The sequence below is a fragment of the Zootoca vivipara genome, chromosome 15 (genome assembly GCF_965207765.1).
Source record: "Zootoca vivipara chromosome 15, rZooViv2.hap1.1, whole genome shotgun sequence".
NCBI classification, from domain to species: Eukaryota; Metazoa; Chordata; class Lepidosauria; order Squamata; family Lacertidae; genus Zootoca; species Zootoca vivipara.
The window spans coordinates 34628655-34651420 of NC_142598.1; the positions used below are offsets into that span (position 1 = coordinate 34628655).

Sequence of the window (22766 nt, forward strand, 5' to 3'; positions counted from 1 at the left end):
GCAGTACCGGCACCTTTTCTTTCTAGAAAAAAGCAGTGGTTAAAAGTGTAACACTTACTGCAACAACTTCATGGTCAGTACAACACCTTTTTTTTCTAGAAAAAAGCACTGTTCAGAACGAAAGTGTATTCTGTTGAGCTCTCTGAAATTAATTGTTCATTGCAAGGCAGGCTACACAAAGTCTCAACTAACCCATTTTTATACACAGGGTAGAAGATGCAAGCAAGAAGATATACACCAAGTAACATTATTAAGTAAATCTGAAAAAATAAAATGCTGTGACTGGAATGGCACCTTCCAGGTCACTTAATTAGAAGTGTGTTATTTTGAAATACAGTTATGAAAATATAACTGCAACCTGCAAATAAAATATTGTATTTCATCATAATAATTGCAAGTATGTGGCAAATTTTAATTTTCAAAATATCATTGCTGAAATATATCTATCTATCTATATCTATATCTATATCTATTCTATATCTATATCTATATATATATTAAAATGTAAAAATGGTGAAAGTGTGGGCTCCACTTTTCTCCGGAACTGCTTGACCAATCGTCCTGAAATTTGGACACAACGATCCATGCCACTCCCTGAGTGTTTGCAGAAAAGAAAATCCCTCAAATCTCCCACCTGCGCAGGTAGAAACCTGCTTTTCCACCAAGTAAAACAGCGCCTTCAAGTGGAATTCCTCCCACAGTACACCCCCTCCCTTCCTGTGAAATCTACACCACACCCACAGACCAAATAATGACATCATCAACGTATCTGAAGAAGTGTGCATGCACACAAAAGCTCATACCAAAATAAAAACTTAGTTGGTCTTTAAGGTGCTGCTGGAAGGAATTTTTTTATTTTGTTTCGACTACGTCAGACCAACACGGCTACCTACCTGTAATCATCAACCAAGCAACTGAAACCACCAAGGCGGCCATTACCCGACCCCTAGGCCCTGCCAGGCTGCTAGGCCCCCACTAGGCCCGGGGGGGGGGCGATCGCCCGGATCGCAGGTCGCAGCACAGCCTTTGTTTTATGTAGTCCCCTGCCAGGCCGCCAGGCCCCCACTAGGCCCGGGGGGGGGGGGAGAGGGGGAGCGCCCAGATCGCAGGCTGCAGCACAGCCTTTGTTTTATGTAGCCCCCTGCCAGGCCCAGGGGGGGAGAGGGCAAGCGCATGGATTGCAGGCCGCAGCACAGCCTTTGTTTTATGTAGGCCCCTGTCGGGCCCCCAGGCCCCCACTAGGCCCAGGGGTGGGGATAACCCACAGCAACGCACTTGGGGGCACGGCAAGGGGTTTTTACTTTAAAATTTAGCGGGCGTTGTTTCACATGTGAGGCTCCGGCGGCCATTTTAAGTATGGGCACTCATGCCCCTTTTAACCTACGCTTTATACTATGGCTGATTGCAAGCCTATGCGTCTTTAAAAAAACAACAACCATGCACTTTCTCTCCCCAGTTTAAGTCCTCGGATATTTGCAGTGGCCAAACCTCCCCCCCCCATTTACAATCTCCTACCTTCCCCTTGCCACTTCCTGGGTTTTTTATGGACCCAAACAGCTTGGGTGCTTTGGAACTCGCCTTCTGTTGCTATGGGGCTGTGGGTCTTCGCTATTTGATTCCCCCCACCCCGGGTCGGGATTATTAAAGTTCTCTAGGTTCTCTGGGTCACCTACTCCAAAATCAGAAACACACACACACCAAAACACACAACAATGCCCAAATCACACAATACCCACCAAAATAAATGACAACCCCAAAAATAAAATTAAACAATAATAACTTCTGCTTCTCATATTCTTATTTCAAATTTTTTTAATCTAAATATATAAAAATGTTCACGATGTTTGCGCAGGGGCCAATGTATGGCGATACAGGGGAGAGGGGACAACACTCCTTGGGGAAAACAGAGGGAAGGGTGTCCTACCAAAACACAGGGATGAGCCAGGGGGTTGGCGGGAGGAGGGCTGGGATACGTCATGGATCGGGACAGGGTGGGGGGAATCACAGGGATGACCCACAGCAACGCATGGCCGGTCCAGCTAGTGAAACATACAAATTTGCAGCATGTCTAAGATGAATCTCTATTGAAAAGGTTCATCAAAGGCAAAATTAACCAATAAAATCTTACCCCAGCAAAATTTTGGCATAAACTTCTTTGTTAGTCCTTGAAATCTCTCTCAGAGAGGTTATTTCTGCATCAAACCAGAATCCCCTCTCTTCCGGACTCTCTACATTGTAGTTAACCATCACCAAATCACCCACACATAATTCATTCCACTTCAAAATAGTTCTTGCTCGTGGTCGTAGATTACGGACGGACATTTCTACGATGCCACTCTCTGGATACCTTAAAGAAATAAACAAACCAAAAGTTAGGAGAGAATCAGCCACATCACAGATTAAAGGAAATACACCAGTTACAGTTTAAGTTGAATCCAATTGTGCCATTTCATTTGCTGAAAGGTTTTGGACCCAGCAGATGCCTCTGCCAATGAAAGAGGAGGAGATTCCCACTTCAAGCTTCTATAACATCTTCAGTACTGTTCTGGAGGTACTCCCAACCCACTAGAGGAAATGGAGGGGCGGGTGCAGGCCTGGCCTGGGTCCCAATTTGGCCTACCAGGCATTTACCCCAAACCATACCCATTCACCCCATACCTAACACCTCAGGATAGGTGTGGATGGAGACATGGCCGCTAATACACAATCGGGCGCCTTCAAGTGCATTCCCAGTTGTGCACTGACAGGGCAAGGATGCTCTTGCCACCAATCAGCTAGGATTGCCTGCACTACCAAGGGGACTCCCCTTGGGAAATGCCTTGGGGAAATCCATGGCCAGCCAACCCCCGCAGAAAGCAGAGCTTGAAGTAAGTGTTTATCAGCTGATAGGGACTCACTTCAAGCGCCCTAGAATTGGCTGCACTACTGAATTCCCCATGGGGAACTCTGAAGCCAATCAATCCTCGAAGGGACTTGCCAAGAGTCCTGCTTAGCACTTTGAAGCACTAACAATCAACTGATTGGTGACACTTTGAAGCACTGTGCAGGGCACTTTGCAAGCCCAGTGCACCGACCATTTTCAGGACTTCAAAGCACCCCATCACCTGATGTCAATGTGATGCCCACTTGACAAATGTGGTGTGTGAAGGTTATAGAAGATAAAGATCTGGCCCACCAAGCAGACCCAATTCCACACCCATAGTATTAAAGATGTGTCTCCAAATAAACTATGCATCACATTTCGAGTGGTTAAAGTTAGAAGTTATTTAAAACGTAAACTAGCCTCATTTCCTTAGTATTGCAGTTAAACAGGAAGACAAGATCCAGCAATCAGAAGTGCAAAATTATATGAGGAGCACCAAGCTCTTATAGCAATTTAAGAAACTGTAGTAGTAGTAGTATAAGACTAAAAGGCAGGATCAAACCCAAAAAATCACCTTCACCCACCAACCCAGCAATGAGATTCAGCAAGGGCTTCTTTTCCTTAAGGAAAAGTCAGTGCAAAGCCTTAGTGGGAGGAGGGGAGACCTCGCCCCTTACTCTCACTTGAGGGGAAGGCCTTGCAGAGCCTCACGACTCCCATCCTATTGCGGGGGTGGCAGTGCATGTTGCCTCAGGCGCCAAAACAGCTTGGGCTGCCCCATGACGCTGGCAATGCTGAAGTTCACCATAAAAAACATAAAATAGAAAGGGGGGAGAGTTCATTAGTTCTGCAAAGAAGAATTCCACTTTTTCCTGTTCTACTAGCATGGTGAAAGGTATGCAACACATCATTTACTTTACACAGTCTTATCTTAAAGTACAGTAAGCCCACAACTTATGTGCATTTAACTTATGCACATTCATTTTATGCGCCTGGCCAATAATAATAATAATAATAATAAGGGGGCATAATTTTTTGGGGGAAAGGCATGCAATCCCACCTGCCATTGAACCCAATTTGTTTTAACAAGATTTTGGCTTTAGGCGTGATCCCAAGTATGTAACTCCCCATGTTGCAGGTTTACTATACAAATTATTATTTGTAAAGAATCCACAAAAATGCTTGTGTTAAAAACTCAAAGAAGTGCTACACAGTTGATCAGCATCTACAGCCACACAATAAACGAAACTAATTTACAGAGGGGAAAAATATACTTGGTTTGGCATACACCCCAAATCTCAGGGTGGGGTAGTGGGAGAATAGTACAAATGAAAACATTTTCAATAGTCTGAAGCCTTATTTGAGGTTAAAGAACAAGCAATATGTTTGTGTGTACCTTCCTAACCACTCCACCTCCACACACTTAGGTTAATGAGTACCGTAATAGCTTGGGTTTTGGTAAACCATTATTTTTGCCATTAAGGCAATTCCACAAACTATGTTTGAACCATAAAATCATGGAATTGTAGAGTTGGAAGGAACCCAGAGGATCAACGAGTCCAAACCCCTGCAATACAGAAATCATTTGTCCCTCCAAACCAGGACTGGAAAACAAACATCAAAACACAAGTCTGCGATCTTGTCTTGTAGGGCACACACAAACCATAGTTTTTTGTATGCCTGTACCATACCCAAGCCAGGAATTTATTCATGAAGCCAAAAGTGCAAGGAAAAGGAGCACACAAGCACAGAACTCATTTTCAATCCATGGTTTGAAGAATGAAACATGGTACATTTTAACCAAGACAGTAAGTTATGAAACTTCCAGAAATTGAGACTGTAGTAATTGGAGAGAATAGTATATTCATTGGAGTCTTCAGTCTGAGAAATGAAGATTCAAAAATGGGAAAGCTTGAGCGATTGTACTGTAGAAGACATGGCTGGTATGAGAGCTAGGGATTCATGAGGGTGTGTACTAGGGCACAAGTAGCTAGGTTATGTTGGCAGTAGAGTTGATAAGTGTGGTATGAAGTTGGAACGTTAATGGAAGCTGGGTGAAAGATGTGGTGTCTGGTATATATGAGAACTGAAGTGATCTGAAGAGGAAAGTGCCACTAGGGAGAGAGGCAAGAGTAGGAACCAGTTATCAGGTCTGTGAAGTGCCACCACTACTGTTTTGTAGACATGATCCTCTTGCTGTACCTTAACAGAGAGGACATCTGACTACGAGAGTGAATCGTAAGCTTTCTGACCATAAAACACTGGTTTGTGAGCAAAGCTACAAATCAGAAGGCAGACTTATGGCGCAAACATTCTGCTTGTCTACTCAGCAGTAAGCCCTATTATTAGCAATGAGTCTTACTCTCAAGTAAGGCTTAGGCTGAAATCCTATACATACCCCAATCCCATTGAACTCAACAGGGCATACTATTGAGCAGACATACATGACATAGCTGCCAAGTTATCCCTTTTTTAAGGGATTTTCCCTTATGCTGAATAGGCTTCCTCGCGAGAAAAGGGAAAACTTGGCAGCTATGATGCATGACTGGGTTGCAAAATTCTTGTGGTGGTTAAAAAAAGGCGGCTGATTATGGAGGAATTGTCAGTCTATGTTTAAAGTGTATTATTATTAAAAGAAATTATGCAAGAGGGGAAACATTTACCATTCAACTTAATTCAAGTACAAATATGGGTTTTTGTACAATTTGAAAATTTTAGTCAGGGGAAAAGAGGTACCTACACAGAGATTTGCACAGCAAAAGACATAAGAGATCTAAGGAAACAATGACTGTGGCCAGGAGCAAAAAACATGGTGCCCCCCCAGATGTTGTTGGACCCCCAGCCCCTCAGCTGCAGTCAGCATGGCCAATGGTCAAGGACAATAGAAGCTGTGGTCCAACGTTTGGCAGCGGCCACATTTGTGACCCCCCCCCCCTAGAGTCCAGATTATAGACCTCTAGACACCTTATCTTCAGCCATATTCTCTCTGGTTTCTAAGAGGAATAATCTACTATATTACTCCTCTATTGTTCCAATTCTCTACAGCTCTAAGGATAGGAAATTCATTTCTTTGTCTGTTAGGAACAGATTCAGAAAATAAAAAGCCACCTGCACACCTTCAACACGGAGTTAGAATGCAAACAGTATTACACATTCAGTTTCAAATATTTCCAGAACATCTGCCTATAAACAATGGTTGATTTCCAACTAAGTCACCCTCAGAGTGGGCTGACTGAAGTTAAATCCCTTTATTTCAATAGGTTTAATAATCCACCACTAAATGCAGCATTTTAACTATAGCAGAGCAGTGCAGCATTCACAGCTATATGATTTAAACTGTAGCAGTATAATACAGCATTGCAGTACACGAAATAGTGCAAAATCAGACAAAGAAACAAAAGGAGGTTCTCATTTCATTTTCACCAAAGATGAAGCAATTTTTTTAAAAAAAAATTGAGAGCCAAAAATGAAGCAAGCCCATTATTTTCCAATCAGTATATTGCCCTTATAGAGTTTAATTGTTACAATCTTAGCATAATCTTAAACAATGCGCTTTTCAGTTACATATATATTGTACACCTATACATATACCAGCTTTGCAATGTTAACTTAAGGAATAGCTGCAATTCACATCCTATTGAAAAGAATAGGGTCTTTCTCATTTATTTTGATAGACTGTGCGTGCACCTGATGCATTTGAAATAACTCGTGTCTTTAATAACTTTAGTTTCTACAAGAATTACAAGAATCAAGATTTTACTATAAAAGTATCTGTAATAAAATATTAATTTTTTTGGGGGGAGGAATCCAACAAATGTAAGAGCAAGTCTTTAAAAAATAAAATGCTCAATAGATGATTGACTCTGTGAAAGCTTAACCCTACCAAACCTGCTTCTAATTTTAAATATTAATGCTAGCATAGCAGAACTCTCACGTGATCTTCCATCTCTATGGAAACCTTTCTTAGCAATTGGTTGCCCATGAAGAAAGACTCCCAGTTTTCCTTGACCACAGGCTGTATTTATACATTACTAGAATGTGGCTCAGATAAAAGTATTAACCCTATGTGAACATACAAATCTATCCTAAATTTAAGGCCTATTATAAAATCATGTCATCCTTTCCTGACGCCCTTCTAATTTACACCTAAAACAAGTCCATTTAATTGATTCATGGAATCCACAACTGACTCATATCTGTTCACAGTTCAATTTATTTCCCTTTTGAACCAAAATATTAAACAAGGACAGTCTGGTCAAGCAAGCACAATCTGACAAGAGAGGTTTGTGCTTTGAAACAGGCTTGCATGTTCAAGCTTCCCATCTGGAAGTGCTCCTACATAGGCAATGGTGTTATTCAAAGGGGGGGGGAGAAATATCACATCTAACACATAGGTTGTTGTAAGTCCCACTGAAAAGAAGGTGGGTGTTGTCAGTTTTAATAATGAAGTTTTAATAATGAATGTGTCAGAGAAGGGGAAGTCCTAATTCACAGCACACACAAATACGGTTGATTAGCAATGTCAAAGCTGAAAGTGCAAACCATCTGCCTTGTGCGCCATTTCTTCCAGGAAGCCCACTGCTGTGCATGAGGATCTTTCCCCATATATACTGCCTGAACCCACATTTAAGCAAGATACCAGAAAATGCTCCTTTGATTTCTCTTACCACCTGACCTTCTAGGGCTGTGAGCTGTAGCTTTCAAACAGGTATAGTGGCTGAAGGAGGTGTGTGTTGTGTTGTGTTGTGTTGTGCCCTGAGCTATGTGCTATAAGAAAGGCAAAAGGACAGAGCTAGCAGAACATCACTGGCAGAGGAAGCCCCCACCACCACCACGACAATGACAGACTCATTTCTGGGGATGAGGGGCTATAGCTCCCTTTGGGATGACATTGCTTGCAGGAAGGCACATGGGCACCTCCTTAACATTTGGTGAACAGGAGGCTGTGGGGTTTGCTTCATATGGGCTAGTGACTTAATGGGGATTGGCTGGGTTTCTGTTTTGTCTATGCCTATAAGAATGCTGTGTCACATTCCTGAGAAGAGAAAGAGGTCGTTTGGGAGAGTAGAGAGTACTCCAAGAATGCAGAAAGTGACAGACTACTAAGGACTTAATGGTCTAAACCAGGCATCCCCAACCTGCGGCCCTCCAGATGTTTTGGCCTACAACTCCCATGATCCCTAGTTAACAGGACCAGTGGTCGGGGAAGATGGGAATTGTAGTCCAAAACATCTGGAGGGCCGTAGGTCCAGCTCCAGCCCTCTTGCATAGACTGCCAGTCCCCCCCCCCAACACAATTCTAAGTGCTGGTTTTGACCCATAAAACACTGCATGGTTTAGGATTCTGATACCTCATAGACTACCTTCCTTCATGTGAACCTACCCAGATGTTGAACAACATACAAGGCCCTTCTCTGTGTCCCCTCCAGATATTGAAAGGGGAGAACTTGCCTTTACTGTGGTAGCCCTGGCTGTGAAAAGCCTCAATGATACTTACTTTGTCATCTTTCTAACATCAAGAAAATACAGTTTTATTCTCTTGTGCATTGAATGATTGGGCCTTTGGTGGCTGTAGATGTTCATCCTGTGTTCAGGGAGTGAGTGTTTTCTGTGATTTCAGTGATTTTTTTATTTTTCTTTCAGATGAACACTTTTCAGATTGTTTTATTCATCTTATTTTGTATATCATATTATCATTATTTAAAATCACATAAGTGATTTATTATATCTGCCTTACACCACTGAATCTGAAATTTCACTGTAGATTCTGAGTAATCACCACGTATCTTTACACAAATGCCTCCAGGTACAACGGCAGCCTTCATGAACGTAAAAAAAGTGATTTGATATGAATGATATCTTTCTCCCTGTGTTAACCAAGCGACTATGGAATGTAGTTCCTCACTGTTGCACAATTTCCTACTGGAAGCCAGATGCTTGCAGAAACCAAGACCATAATCCATCCACAATCTCAGTAAGCTACAATGATGGTGATAAATTAGGATATACCCTTGATTTGGTGGGAAAGCTGAAAGCTAAAATTCAGTATTGAAAAGGAATGGGTCTGTTTGCAAACTGGAGGTGTGTTGCCGTTCAATGGAAATACAGAAATTTAGATCTATACACGAAATCCAAACTATCTGTGAGGCAGGGAAGAATATATGCAAAGATGGATCATCTGGAATTTCTTGGGACTTTCTTATAAAGAAGTTGACACCACAAAATTCAAGGTTCTGTTGAAGTCTTCTGTTCTTCTCTGGCATGTTAAAGTATAGAGAAGTAGAGCTTAGATGACTCTGAGATACTTGAACCTCAACTGTTCCACTTTCCTCTGTATCAACTTCTTCCTAAAGAGGGAGGATACGGGGAGAGTACAGACAATCTCTGTTGGGGATTTACTGAAGGCTGAACAAGATGGTGAGGTGAAGAGTAACAGCAGCCAAAGGGTTCGTTTATATGTCCTTGCACTAGCTGAAAACTCTGGTTGAGAGCACCAATAATTCTGATGCAGTGCATCGGTGCAGAATTTCCTGGATGCATATTCTCCAGTAGAAGATATAGGAGATGATACTTGCCAGAGAGCAATGCCATCAATGGTATTAGATGAATAGGTAGACTGGGGTGAGATTTCAAGAAGCGAAGCTGTAATTTTGGCCCCCTTGAGTCCTTCTAAGCTACCATCCTTCTAGATAGTAAAACAAACTTCACTAAGGGACAGGTGGTCTGTGCTGGCCCTACTCTATGGAAGCAGTGAAGTGGAGTAACACTTGACAAACAGCAATAGTATTCACCACATCCTTTTAATCCCAATCATCATTGTAACATGTAGTGTTTTTTCCTTAGTAAAGTGAAGTGCATCAGCCTGAAACACATGAGCCAGATTTTTCTTGTCATCTGGAGTGTGATCCAGATAAAGTATGGGTTTGTCCCATTGAAAGCATTGGTACCTAGCCTTCAGAAAGATAAGAAAATTGTAGACTGTAATTTTCTATCCAGAAAACCTAGCTTCCCTCCATGTTGATATGTCTCAGCAAGTGAGTTGATAGCCAAGTGGTTAAAACGAAAGAAGTGGCCCCTTCGCTAAAACTGCTTTCCAAGTACTATGAAATGGATAAGAGCTTGTTTCAGGATTTTTAGCTATTAGAAGAATAGCTAGTAAAAACTTTAGAACAGGTCATTCACCTGAGGAAAGTGTGTATTTCAATCCCAGATATTGGGCCATTCTCTACACTTATTTCATATGATAGTGATCTTCATACAAAGAGGTAGGATTGGGATCCCCTACATGCTCCACTGAAGGCTCCAAGGTTCATTCTGACAATGTTGAGTATGAGCTATCAAGATGCTAGTATGACCAAGAGTTGTGGGTCATGAAAGTGAGCATCTGTGTCCAAAAAGATCATGGAAATATGGCCAGAAAGAAGTTGTCGAGGATCCTTTCAGAGATAAGGATAGCTGTAACTATCAGCATTGCATCACAGGAACCAAAACAGCTTCTTAGTCATTCTTATGATAAATATGGCTCTGCTTAGCAATTACAGTTGAGCTGTGTTTATTCTGGCTTTTGACACTGCTAATGGAAAGCCGTGTATTGCCCAAACCCAACCCAACCCGCCCTGTCTAACAGATTCTGCTAGTAACAGCACACATGCAATCACATGCAAAATTTAAACCAACACTGAAGCCAATTAAGAAGCACTTAGCAAAGGAATGCTAGAAACCAAGGCTCGATCCCTAATTGTTAGGTGAAGACAATGAACCAGCATGGTGCTACTTCCTTTTCTTGGAGGCACGGGAGATCAGAGACTGGCAAAGCTAAGAGTGTTTTCAGTACCGTACCTGTTTCTGAACAACTTGGAAGCCACTTAAGAGGAACACTTCAAAACGGAACCCTTCAAAATAGAGCAAAACAGTGCGATGGAGAAGTCTGATCTGTGTCCACATTTCCTAGAGTGGAAATAGGGACCAATCTTGGTCCACGGATCCATAGGGTTATCAGCAAAAGTAGGTGCCAGCACTACCCCCCATTCCCAAAGCCCTAATGAATTACACTTGCCTAACAAACAGCAAGCAAGACAAGCATCCCCTCAGTGCTCCTCAGAGGCAATATACCAAACCAGTACAGGGACTTTCACTCTACAAGTGTGGCATTTTAAATAAGACATATGTTATGTTATAGGCTTGGTGAAAACTGAAGCAAAAGAGCCCTAAGCAACAAAAATAAGATACTCACCTACACTATGCTTGCATATGCACATCAAGCCAAATCACAGTTTAGGGCACTATACATGAGCAGGAATGAGCTGCAGTCTCAGATTGATTAGCTCCCCTCTTTCCACACAGCCAAGATTTCACTTCCACTTTTGATTAAGAACAACTTACTACATCATCCAGGTGCATAACCAAGATTAATCTTAACTATGATAGGTTAAAACAAGCCATCAGGGAGACAGGAACTTGTTCCTGCATGAGCAGATCTTACTACACTAAGGTTTGACATGATGTGCAAAAGCAGCTCATTCAGTCTATGCAAAATGTACCATCTGAAGATGAACTCCACAGGCAAGACCTGAAAAAATAGTTTCTTAACCAGCTTTAGAAAGTGGCACCTCACTTGACCCTTTGTCCACACAAAGGGTCTATTCAAGTGCTACTTCATTAATCGATTAAGAAAAATGAATTAGACTCAAGTTACTGACATGCATCTTGGCCTACTCCCTTACAATACATAGAAATTACTAAAGCTGATCTTCATTATCAAATGAAGAGCCCAGTATTTCATTCTCAATTATGAACGTACAAATAGCTGATATTGTTGGGTACCCTATAACATCTGTATTAGGTTAACTGCAGAAAGATTTAACATTTCAAAGATAACACTGGCCATATAAGGAGGTTAATAACAACAGAACTGAGATCTCAGCACAGGCAGGAGGTCCCCCACCTACCGCTAATACTAGATTATTATATGCTTACATTTTTACAATACCAGCAACCGTAACACATTGTAATTTTATGTTGTGAACCACCCTGAGATCTACGGATAAAGGGCAGTATACAAACTTTAATAACAATAACAACAATATATTAAATATTTCTTTCTCCCTCTTGACACCTCAAAACATGCCTTCATGCAAAATTTGTAAAAAAATAAATAATAAATACCATCTCACAATAATATCCTTTTATCTACAGGAGTCAGATCCTGCTCGGGCTGAAGATGTGCATTGTATTTTGACAGAAACATGACCAAGCCCACACAATTACTGAGTCATTTTGAATCAGGTTAACCAGGGATCAAGGAGTGGAAGCAAAATATTCCCCCCCCCATCACTTTCTCTCTCACACATACACATACACATACACAGAGCACCAATTAAAATATACTTCCAGTTAGCCAAAGGTTTCTGTGTGTATATTTAGTGACAGTTGTGAATAAGGGATTTGGTGTTTGTCCTACTCTGGAAGATGGGTTGAGAGCCCATTACTATGCTCTTCACATCAATAAGCAGTCAACAGTGAGCTCATCTGTCTCTCCAAAATACTTCCTACAGGAAAAGCTAACAGGGTTTAAGTAAATAATGTGTGTATGCAGTTTACTGTTGCCTCTTTGTATGCATTTTAAATACTTTTGTATGCGATTCTTTTTCTCACAGTTCTATTTGAAAAATGCCTAATAAAGGTTTGATAGTCAAAGTCAAGTAAGTAATGTACTGACAAAACTATGTTCCTATATCTTTCTTCACTAATTAATAGTAAACCCATTCAGTTTTGTTTAGTAATTCCAGATAATTTTTTCAGAGTTATGCTCTGATTGTACATACAAAGTACTATAAAATACTATTGGAAGGCTAATTTATGGATCCACATCCTGTGAAAGTCTGGGTTTCTCAAAGGAACTACAGTTAGTATTTCAGCCAAGCTCCCAAAATAAATCATGCTGCTCCCAGGAAATGCCTTATATCAAACAGAAATGTTTTATGGTTTGTAAAATCCTGTTTCTTTTGAACTAGGAATGTGAACTTGTTTTCTTAAGGATTTCAATTTCTTGTGAAAATTCTTAGCTTATACCAACCATATAAATGCACATGGTGTCCTCATAATAAGATCATCAGCACTTACTCATCATACTTGATATGATAAACAGTATCTTCATCAGTGTCCATATAATCTGAGTAAGATGTAGAAGGTGCATTGTCCAAATTATTTGCATTTTCTCTAGAGTGATCTTGGTTTAAGTTTCCATTAGTCCTTTTGTAATTACTGCCACTCTTTCCTTGAGCTTTTCCATTTTTATGTCCTTTTGTTGCTTGAGTTACATTTTGTATATGAGCTTCAAACCAGGATCCAATAGTAACATCTCGGGCATCCACAAGTTCATTTATCTGAAAATAAATTTGACATTTAGTGAATGTTATGCCAAAAAAGTACACAATTAATACGGTAATGCTGTGGATCCCCAACTACAAATGCAACTGCATTAGTTAAATTCACTCTACCTTCATTTCACTCTACCTTCGCATTCTTAAAACTAAATAGAATATTCTACATATTGTCAGAAAATAATTTTAACACAAATAAACTACAGATGTGAAGTAAATAGAGCAGCTCTTGTTTTAAATTACTATTCTCTCCTTCACTTAACTATTCACAATAACTAAGGTTACAGAAGCTTTCTAACCTTTGGTTATTCCTGCTTTTTGCCTGCTTTCTTCATTTTCTCTGGACATTTCCTTCTCCACAATAATAATGAAATCCTATAAATCTGAAAACTGTTCTTTGCTCATCTATTTACAAACCATCCTCCAATGAAATAATTCAGCTTTACCAATGAAAAGGTGATTTTATGCTTTTTATTTTTGCGTATAATCTCTCTAGCAGTACACAATTTAACCTTTCCAAATTATCTCTTATGACACAATAAATGCAGTTACTCATTTGTTGTGTGGAATTCAAATGTATTGTTCCTAGGAAGCACTTCTGAGGAGTGAAAATCACATCACAGAACTCAAAGTACAATGTGTTGGCTCTTGGAAATGTGTTTTTTTTCTCCAAACTAGCACTTTTACTACAACACTTTGGGCATTGGGTTAGCAATGGTTGCAAGAGAAAGGCCACAGAGATTATCAACCAGTAACTCTGTGATCATTGCTGATGCATAAAACAACTCCTTCCATGCCTATGCTATTTTGTGATTTTTAAAAAAATGCTTAGTATGCATCTACAATTCTTTAGGGCTGCATTTCCCACTACAGTAACATGCTTTTTGAAGCTACCACCATCCCTCCTGCCCTTAGCAACAAAGCCCAACATTCTATGGACTATTTCATTTCTTCCTTTTTTCACTAAAAACAAAAGCGCAACATACTTTCCTTGACAGCCAAGAACTTCCCTCTCTCCAATGCAAAAGAACACATCACCTACATTCTTTAAGATACAGTACATTTTATTTCATCTGCTAAAACATCTAAACTTTTCCTAATGATGTCAATGCTCACAACCCACTGCACATTTGCATGTATTTATATCTAACTGCTTATTTACATATTTATTTCCAATTATATTTATATAAAATTCAGCCAATAAAAATGAATATAGAATAGTGCCCTGCGGTCACCTCTTAGTGCAACCAATAGGAAGTAAAAAAGCACTCTCCCAGTGCTACTCTGTGGACTCAGTCCCATAGGTAGAGCTGTAACCGCTGTAGAACTGTAAGCACAGGAATACAGTGCCCCCAATTCCCAATGGACACCATGGAGGAGTGCAGATTGTTGCCTGCCTCTGCCTTGCATAATGGAATCTGCCAAAATCAGGAGTAGCCAACATGGCATCCTTTCAGATGTTTTGGAATACAACTACCTAGCCAGTATGCTAAATGGTCAGGGATGATGGGAGCTCAAGCAGCACTTACCCCTTGACTAAATGGTAGACTTGCAGACTTTCTCCTCTAACACTGTAAAAACTTTGGAAGCCACAACTTTAAACAAAGACAGTGTAACAGAATAGGGGGATGTGTATGTATGTGTATGACTGTAATTGTGTTTTTGATTTGTTTTTAAGGGACAGCATTCAATTTTGTTGTACTATTTAAAGTACAATGACAATAAAGTATCTATCTAAAGTATATTTAGTTCCCTCTCTGTTTTGGCAAATAAGAACTGCTGCAACTACACACTGGCCAATTAATACACCTTGTAGCACACAGTAGCATTAATTTTTTCATATTAACTGGAATGTTACATTTAGCTGTGCACATAAAACAGACTACAGTATAACTACTGTTTAAATGGCCAATCCAGATCTATTTATATGATCCTTCACTACAATGAAAGCCACCAACAACGATGACAATTTTGCTTCACTATTCTAAAGAGGAAAATAGGAAACAGTCATTTTGAAAATTGAGTAGTCTAAACCTTCAGTCCCCATCTTGATGCTTACAGGTACCATGGCACCCTCAGACAACCCTCTTGGTGCCCAGCAAGACTCCCTTCTTTTGGAAGCGATGGACAACAGCAACACTTTTTATTGTTTGGTTAGGGCATACCTGCTTCTCTGGGGCAGAGGGTTGCTTGATTGCTTTTTTGTCTGATTTGTTTTGGGTGTCTGCACAGCACTAATTTTTCTTCTGTGAAATGGGTTCTTTTGGTGCCTACAATGTTTTATTAGTTTTCCAAATGAGCCTATGGGCCCATAAAGTACCCATGATTTAAGCTTACACTTCAACAAAAGGCCTACAGAAAAAAACCCAGTGAGGAACAAAGTTGATGAAAGGAGAGGGTTGGAGGAAAACTTGAGGAAGGCAGTACTGCTAGAAAGGAGGAAGCTGACAGACAGGATAACTGAACTATTGATCCAAGAGGACAGAGAAGGCATCAAGACCATGAAAGGGCTTAATGACTCAAACCTATCAGAATAATACTTAACACATAGCTAAACTATTAGCAGTCTTGTGGCTTCCTGTTAAAGCCACACTACCACCAAGAACAAAATCTCTATGTCTGTATGCTCCTGTACCATGTTCCTTCTGGCTATGGTTACAGCTGTGCCAGTGTCCAGTTTCCTTAACCCCACTGTGGCAGGGACAGAAAAACAGGTAGGTGAGCGAGTTGGGATCTTAAGGGATGGATCTAGCCCACAAGCCAGAAACTAGATCATGGAACCTCAAATTAAAGGAGAAAACAGGGCTGTTTTGGCATAGCTCTCGGTATATTTATGGCCTTAGGTGAGCCATTACGTTCAACGTGTGAGCCCTGATAATAGGCGCTCAGGAACTGAACGATTAACAAAGCCTGAATTCCAGCTGCAGCAGTATGCAGTTCAGTATCAGCAAATTTCTATGGTAACTGAATATTAAATGAGGCATGTGAAAAGGCTTGTACATTTTCAGCCCAATCAAACCAGTAAATAGGCTCACTTGTAGTACAGTCTGTAAAATTGTGTGAGAAAACTAAATTTGCATGCTTCTGAAACAGAAGAGAAATGATATAACATTATCAAAAATAAGGTGCAGTCATACTATAAAAACAATGTAACAACACAAAGCACCTTTGTTGTGTTTAACATTGCTTCCCGGGGGGTGGTACCAAGAAAACGAAATACGGTAAATGCTAAATATGCTACATCCCAGGTCTGTTAGGCACTTAAAAACATCTATTTTCAGGGCTATACTCTCTTTTTCACTCTCACCATTAACTTGTATGGAGTAGAGCAATGATGGACAAACTTGGCCCACCAGCTGTTTTGGGACTGCAATTCCCACCATCCCTGACCACTGGTCCTGTTAGCTAGGAGTTGTAGTCCCAAAACAGCTGGAGGGCCAAGTTTGGCCATCACTGGAGTAGGATGATCCCTCCAAATGGCTTGGGGGTGGGCAGGAGTTTATCCCCCTGGCAAGAGGGGCAACTAAATTTAGACCAGGCATCCCCAAACTTTGGCCCTCCAGATGTTTTGGATTACAATTCCCATCTTTCCCGACCACTGGTCCTGTTAGCTAGGGATCATGGCAGTTGTAGGCCAAAACATCTGGAGGGCCGCAGTTTGGGGATGCCTGATTTAGACAGAAATCCAATATACAAACCTCAAACTTTACTTAACATTTTTTTACTTCACAAGTCATGAGAGTAAAATTTATATGTACTGTACAATTATGCAGTCCAAAATTTACAAAAATACAAATACCTTGTATCGTCCAATGCCAGGATCAATAAGAAACGAACGTGCTGATGTAGATGGCTGTGTGGATGATCCACTGCTTGCTCCTTGCTTGACTTTGTTCTTACAGTTCGCAACTCCACAGGAACTGGGCTTTCCATCTTCATTTGTTGATGGAGAAGCAGGAGCATCAGATTCTGAGCGTATCAAAAGCTGAACTATATCATTCAGTCCAACATTATAATCAAATAAGGTGTGTCCATCTTCAAGCTATCCAAAACAAAACCCAGGGAGGAAAGTGATCAGCAGGTGTTAGTTCAAAAGTTTGTATCTTAAAATAAAGAATTATATCAATATATAACCTGGAGATAGGTATATAGATATAGATAGATATAAAATAAATATAAATAAATAAATATTTGACACTAGCTAAATCAAACTATACTGATAATTGGATCAGGACCAGTTGATACTACAGTAATGACGAGTTACAGTTTGAAACTATACTATTCATTTGTTTTTAAAACAGTATTATTACTAACACTTATGAAAAGCTGAACTACTTTGAACAAAAAGCTATATAAATATGGCAAGATCTGCTACCTTATGTTTCAATATCTGTTTCATGACAAATGAATGTTGTGTAATAAAAAGATTACGTTAAGAACAGAAACTCATTATACACCCCTACATCTATGACCAGAAGAATATATTAAAAGTGCTTTCATTGTTTACAGTTTTATCATTCACATTTCCTAACGTCACTGTAGTTTTTAAATCTGAAAAAGCAATGTTTTTCCAATTTAAACTTGATGGTTTGTATTCAACTTCATATTTTCTTCCTACATTCCCTCCGCTTTAGAGTGCAATCCTGAAGATATATTTATGTGCTTGTTCATAGTGTAAATACCAGGTCCACTAATTCTGGTAATCACAATTGTTGGTTTGGAGGAATACACAGATAATTTCCAGAGAATGTAATAAAATTATATGAAAAATAAAACCAGAAATGTGTCAATGTCTCGCTAGTGGAAGGGTTTCCCCACACAGACATAGGCCAGGATTCAAAGCACTTTCTGCACAAGTATCTTCCTTTGCTTACCCCAACTCAGTCTCAAGTCTTTCAACTCCTTTTACAACTGTAGCTCAGAGTCTGTGGACCACCAACACATTTATTTATAAAGGTACTTATATACTGCTTTCTCAAAAAAAATAACAGGGTGATTTACAGCAATATAAAAGCATTAGAAACATTAAAAGCACTTCAAAACAATCATTAAAATATTGGGTTACTCAAGAAAATTGTAAACAATAGAATAGTGTTGCCATAAAAAAAGTATTCAAGAGATGCCTATTATATGCACTTCCTCTTCTCTACCAAAATACCAGTTGGACCAGACCTCTTTTAAATATAACACAAGAAGTTTTGTTTTGTTTTTTTACTTTCCTGGAGGAAAGAAGTGACTAAACAAAGAAAAAATATTTTCCATAGGGATCAATTAACATTAAAACAAATCAGGTTAAGAGATCTCTGAAGTTCAGGATTTTCTGCTCATCTGGCTTTTCGAAAAAATTACTAAATTAGATACCGGAAATAGAGGCTCAACTACAATTAGGAATAATTTTATTTTATTTTCTCTTTTAAAGTTATTTAGTGCAATGGAGCACCATGACAATAAAGAAACAACAGTAATTCACATCTCTCAAAAATGTTGAAGCAACTTGTTTCCTAGGCAATAAAAGAATGTTTTCAATTAGAAAAGATTAAAAATGAAAAGACAACCAAAGGATGAAATGTTACTGCAAAACATTCTAAAGTAGTAAAAATCTAACTGACTATAAAACAGTTAATTAGTGATCTAAAATTCAGGGCCATGAGCTTCTTTCAGGTGGTCAATTGTCTGTCTCCTCTGTGTGTGTGTGTGTGTGTGTGTGTAAAGGGGGGGAGAGGGAGGGGGAGAGAGGCTAGGCAATAAGTGGTTTTCAATATTGCGATATATCACCAGCTAAACATCATGATATATCAATATATCACAATATCTGCTTGCCTGCTGATGAAACTGAGTGTGCGGTGATTGGCAATATTGTCATTTATCCATTTTAGACTCCTAAGTAGTTGCAGTTGCCAGGACATTGTCCTGTTTGCCTCTGTATATTTCCATCCTTGGCTCCAATACTTTGGCCACCTCATGAGAAGAGAAGACTCCATGGAAAAGACCCTGATGTTGGGAAAGATGGAGGGCAAAAGGAGAAGGGGACAACAGAGGACGAGATGGTTGGACAGTGTTCCCGAAGCCACCAACATGAGTCTGACCAAACTGCGGGAGGCAGTGGAAGACAGGAATGCCTAGCGTGCTCTGGTCCATGGGGTCACGAAGAGTCAAACATGACTAAACAACAAGTTCCATCCTTATTTCCGACATTATGGTATATTGCAATATTTAGCTGGCAATAACATTGTTTACGTGGTGATATTGTGAGGTTTAGCTGCTGATAACACTGCAGTGTTTAGTTGGTGAATTATCACGATGTTAAAAAGCAGGTACTGGCTAGCCCTTACACACATTGTAATTTGCGATATATTGCTGTGTGTGTGTGTGTGTGTGTGTGTTTGTGCTGAATACTGGGAATCTGAATCCTGGGAATAAGAAACACTGAATACATTACAACTTGCCTCCCATCTGCTGGGCTTGGGCTTCTAGAATGCAACATGTTCTAAGGTGGACTGCACCTGAACCTGAGAATTATTCAGTGAGAGAAAATAAGTGTCCATACTGACTAGATAAACCTCTTTTGAGTCTGACATAATAAGGAACAGATGGGTAAATTGTGGCCCTCCAGATGCTCTTGGTGTCCAATGGCCAGGGATGATGGGAGTTGGGAGTCCAACAATACCTGGAGGACCACAGGTTCCTTGGGTCTTGACTGTTTTCACACACTAATACCAGATCCCGTGGAATTCTATCAGTTACATCTGCACAATCGGAATAAATTTCTGTAACCAAAATTCTTTTCCTGTGCAACCTGAGCAGGAGCAGTCACCATTACGAAAAACAGGCTGGAATAGGCCCATATATTTGTGGACTGTCGATAGATCAAATGACTTTTCTTCTTTAAGTTCTCGAAGTTCGTAGGCTAGCTCAAGGTTGTCATCTGAAGTAGCTAGATGTTTAACTGAGAATCAATCACTGTCAGTCCATCATTTGAAAAATAAGATTTTAGAGCAGTCTTGCCCCAAGATGGCAACTAGACATTCCGTTTTGGTGACTGTAATCTTGGTTTAAGGAGCCATTTGGCCCCCACCTTATATATCTGAGTTTCTAACACTGAGGCATATTGTTTTGTTTTAATTGTTTAGTTTTATTTTGTATTTTATTCTGTGAACCTCCCTGAGATTTCGTGATGAAGGGCAGCATATCAAATAAATAAATAAAGCATTGAGCCTGCCCAGCAACAGCCTCTACAAGGCTACTGAAGTCCTGGGGTCCTCCCAAAATACCCCAGAGACCAACTTGGCCAACCCAATCAGAGATGCTGCTGGGCCACAGGGTGGTCAACAGACCAGCAGCATCTCTAATCTATCTCTCTGACCCAACTCCAATTGCAGACTCTTTAAAGCCCGTCCAAAAACCAAGACGTTTTACTGGTGTATTAATGGCACCCTGACCCACATGCAGCAGGTTCAAATAAGGTCTGTTCTATACATTATGCACCAGAATTTATACTCTCGTGCAGTATATATTCAATGTCAATTCCTGGCTCTAGGTTCCTATACGACTCACATGCTTGTTTCAATCATACTTCACATTTTTATGTGTATATCTAAACATTGTTTCAATTTTTACAACAACCACACCATTTGAGTAACACTTGAGTAACTCATGAGTCACATCTTGGTATTCCATGTAAAAAAGTAATGGTTCTCTTCCACACTAGTCCTCATTTTTAACTGCAGTGGGAACCAAGTACACAAAACTGCATATGCTCATATTCAGCCCTTGTTACCCTGGCCTTCACCTCCCTTATTATGTTCTCGTCTCAGAAGTCTAAGTTGTAATTACCTTGGGGCACACAGCATTTTATACTCTAAAACACCATGCAACCCCTTCCCTCCCTTTTTAGCGCAGTGCTTTTGTATCAAGCTCTGTGCTACAGAAAAAATCAATCTGAGTTACCTGAAGCTCAATCATGGCTTCATATCAAAATTTCAAGAAACCATATTTTCATCCCCTAAATAACATGTTGGCCCTTTAAAGAGAACTCTCTCAACACCTCTCAGTATGCTACATGTGGAAAGATACCCCTGCAGATTCAGTCTCCAACCAAAGGATGGAAGAAGCCAATGCTCTCTCACCCAATGCCTGTGCAGAGGAAAGACTAAAAACGGTCCTCTGAAATAGCAGACATTCAAGATTACCAGGAACAGTGAAAGCGAAGGGCACTTCCGGTTATTAGAAGAACGAGAGGACAGAAAGGAAGATAATTCATAACAAACAGCAGCATGCCTCACCTTCATTGACAAGTCTATTCTTTCCGAATAGTTCAGAAAAGAAGCAAGTAGATTAAACAAGAGAGAAATATGCAGCGCACAGCTATGGGAGCAAAAGATTTCTTGATCACTATAGACCAGGAGCAGCACAGAAATAAAATGGACCTATTATTATGGAGAATGCAGCAGATATTCACTGGCCAAAAAGTACTTTGTAGAAATTTTTTGTAGCAAAAAATTGGGGAAGCATGCTTCCTTTCCTCAACATTACTGAAAGGAGTATAGAAATCCATTCACTTTCCATCAGTTGATCCTTAGACAAGGGTGGGAAGAACAATCTCCCATCAGTCCCTTGTTTATTTAAGAAAGGCTTGCCTTTCCGTTAACCAGCAATGGAGTCACACATATGTGGAACCCTATGCAAACTAGTAAAGTGTCGTTTTTTCTCACTACTCAAGTGATCTCTTAGAGCAGTGTTTCTCAACCTTTTTTGGGCCAAGGCACACTTGTTCCATGAAAAAAATCACGAGGCACACCACCATTAAAAAAGTTAAAAAATTTAACTCTGTGCCGCCCTATATTGACTATATAATTATGACTGTAAGAAACACTTGCCAATTGCTGTGTTGGTTGCAATCTCCTGTAATGAGGCTTCACAAGCCGCTGATTTCTCTGCCAGCACAATCCTTTGCTCAGCAAGTTTCAGGTTGAGCTCATCCAGCCAGCTTCTTTAAGTTTGTCTAAAACCACCCTCCCGTGGTGGTGGCTGTTGAGAGCTGCGCTCGCCCCGCGTCGTGACCCGGCTGGCTTCCTTTCCGGCGGGTCAGCGCTGAGTATTGGCGGCCACCAGGCACATGACAATGCAAATCGCCCTTCTCGTCGCCGCACACCGCGGCACACCAGCCAGCGTCTCGCGGCACACTAGTGTGCCGCGGAACAGCGGTTGAGAAACGCTGTCTTAGAGGAGGGATGGGAAGCCAGCAGCACGAAAGCCACATTTGGCCTTCCAACCTCTATTATGCCTACCTGCTCACTGATGCACTCATCCCCACCTACTATTGCCTGCCACTGCTTGTCTGCCAGCGCTCAACACAACATATGCACCACCTTTGTGCATTCCAGAGAGAACTCATGTTCCTCTTCAGTCATTTGTGGAGTCTGGAAGCACTGGAGAGTGTACGGTACTGCAGCGCTCAAGAAATTCCAGTGAGAAGCAGAGGGATAATAAGATGAGTATGTTAAGCAGAGATTGCAGGTGTT

At 40.5% G+C, this 22766-nt stretch overlaps 1 protein-coding gene across 1 annotated transcript in view; it reads right to left on the bottom strand.

Moving 5' to 3' along the window:
* The window catches only part of UHRF2 (ubiquitin like with PHD and ring finger domains 2), a 50565-nt gene that overhangs the window by 24828 nt on the left and 2971 nt on the right, over positions 1-22766 (bottom strand). Inside the window, exons 2-4 of the mRNA XM_035097375.3 lie at positions 17045-17287; positions 12986-13248; positions 2129-2347 (exon numbers count right to left, since the gene is read on the bottom strand). Of these exons, the coding sequence (XP_034953266.1) occupies positions 2129-2347; positions 12986-13248; positions 17045-17287 (725 nt within the window). The remainder of the gene's footprint in view (positions 1-2128; positions 2348-12985; positions 13249-17044; positions 17288-22766) is intronic.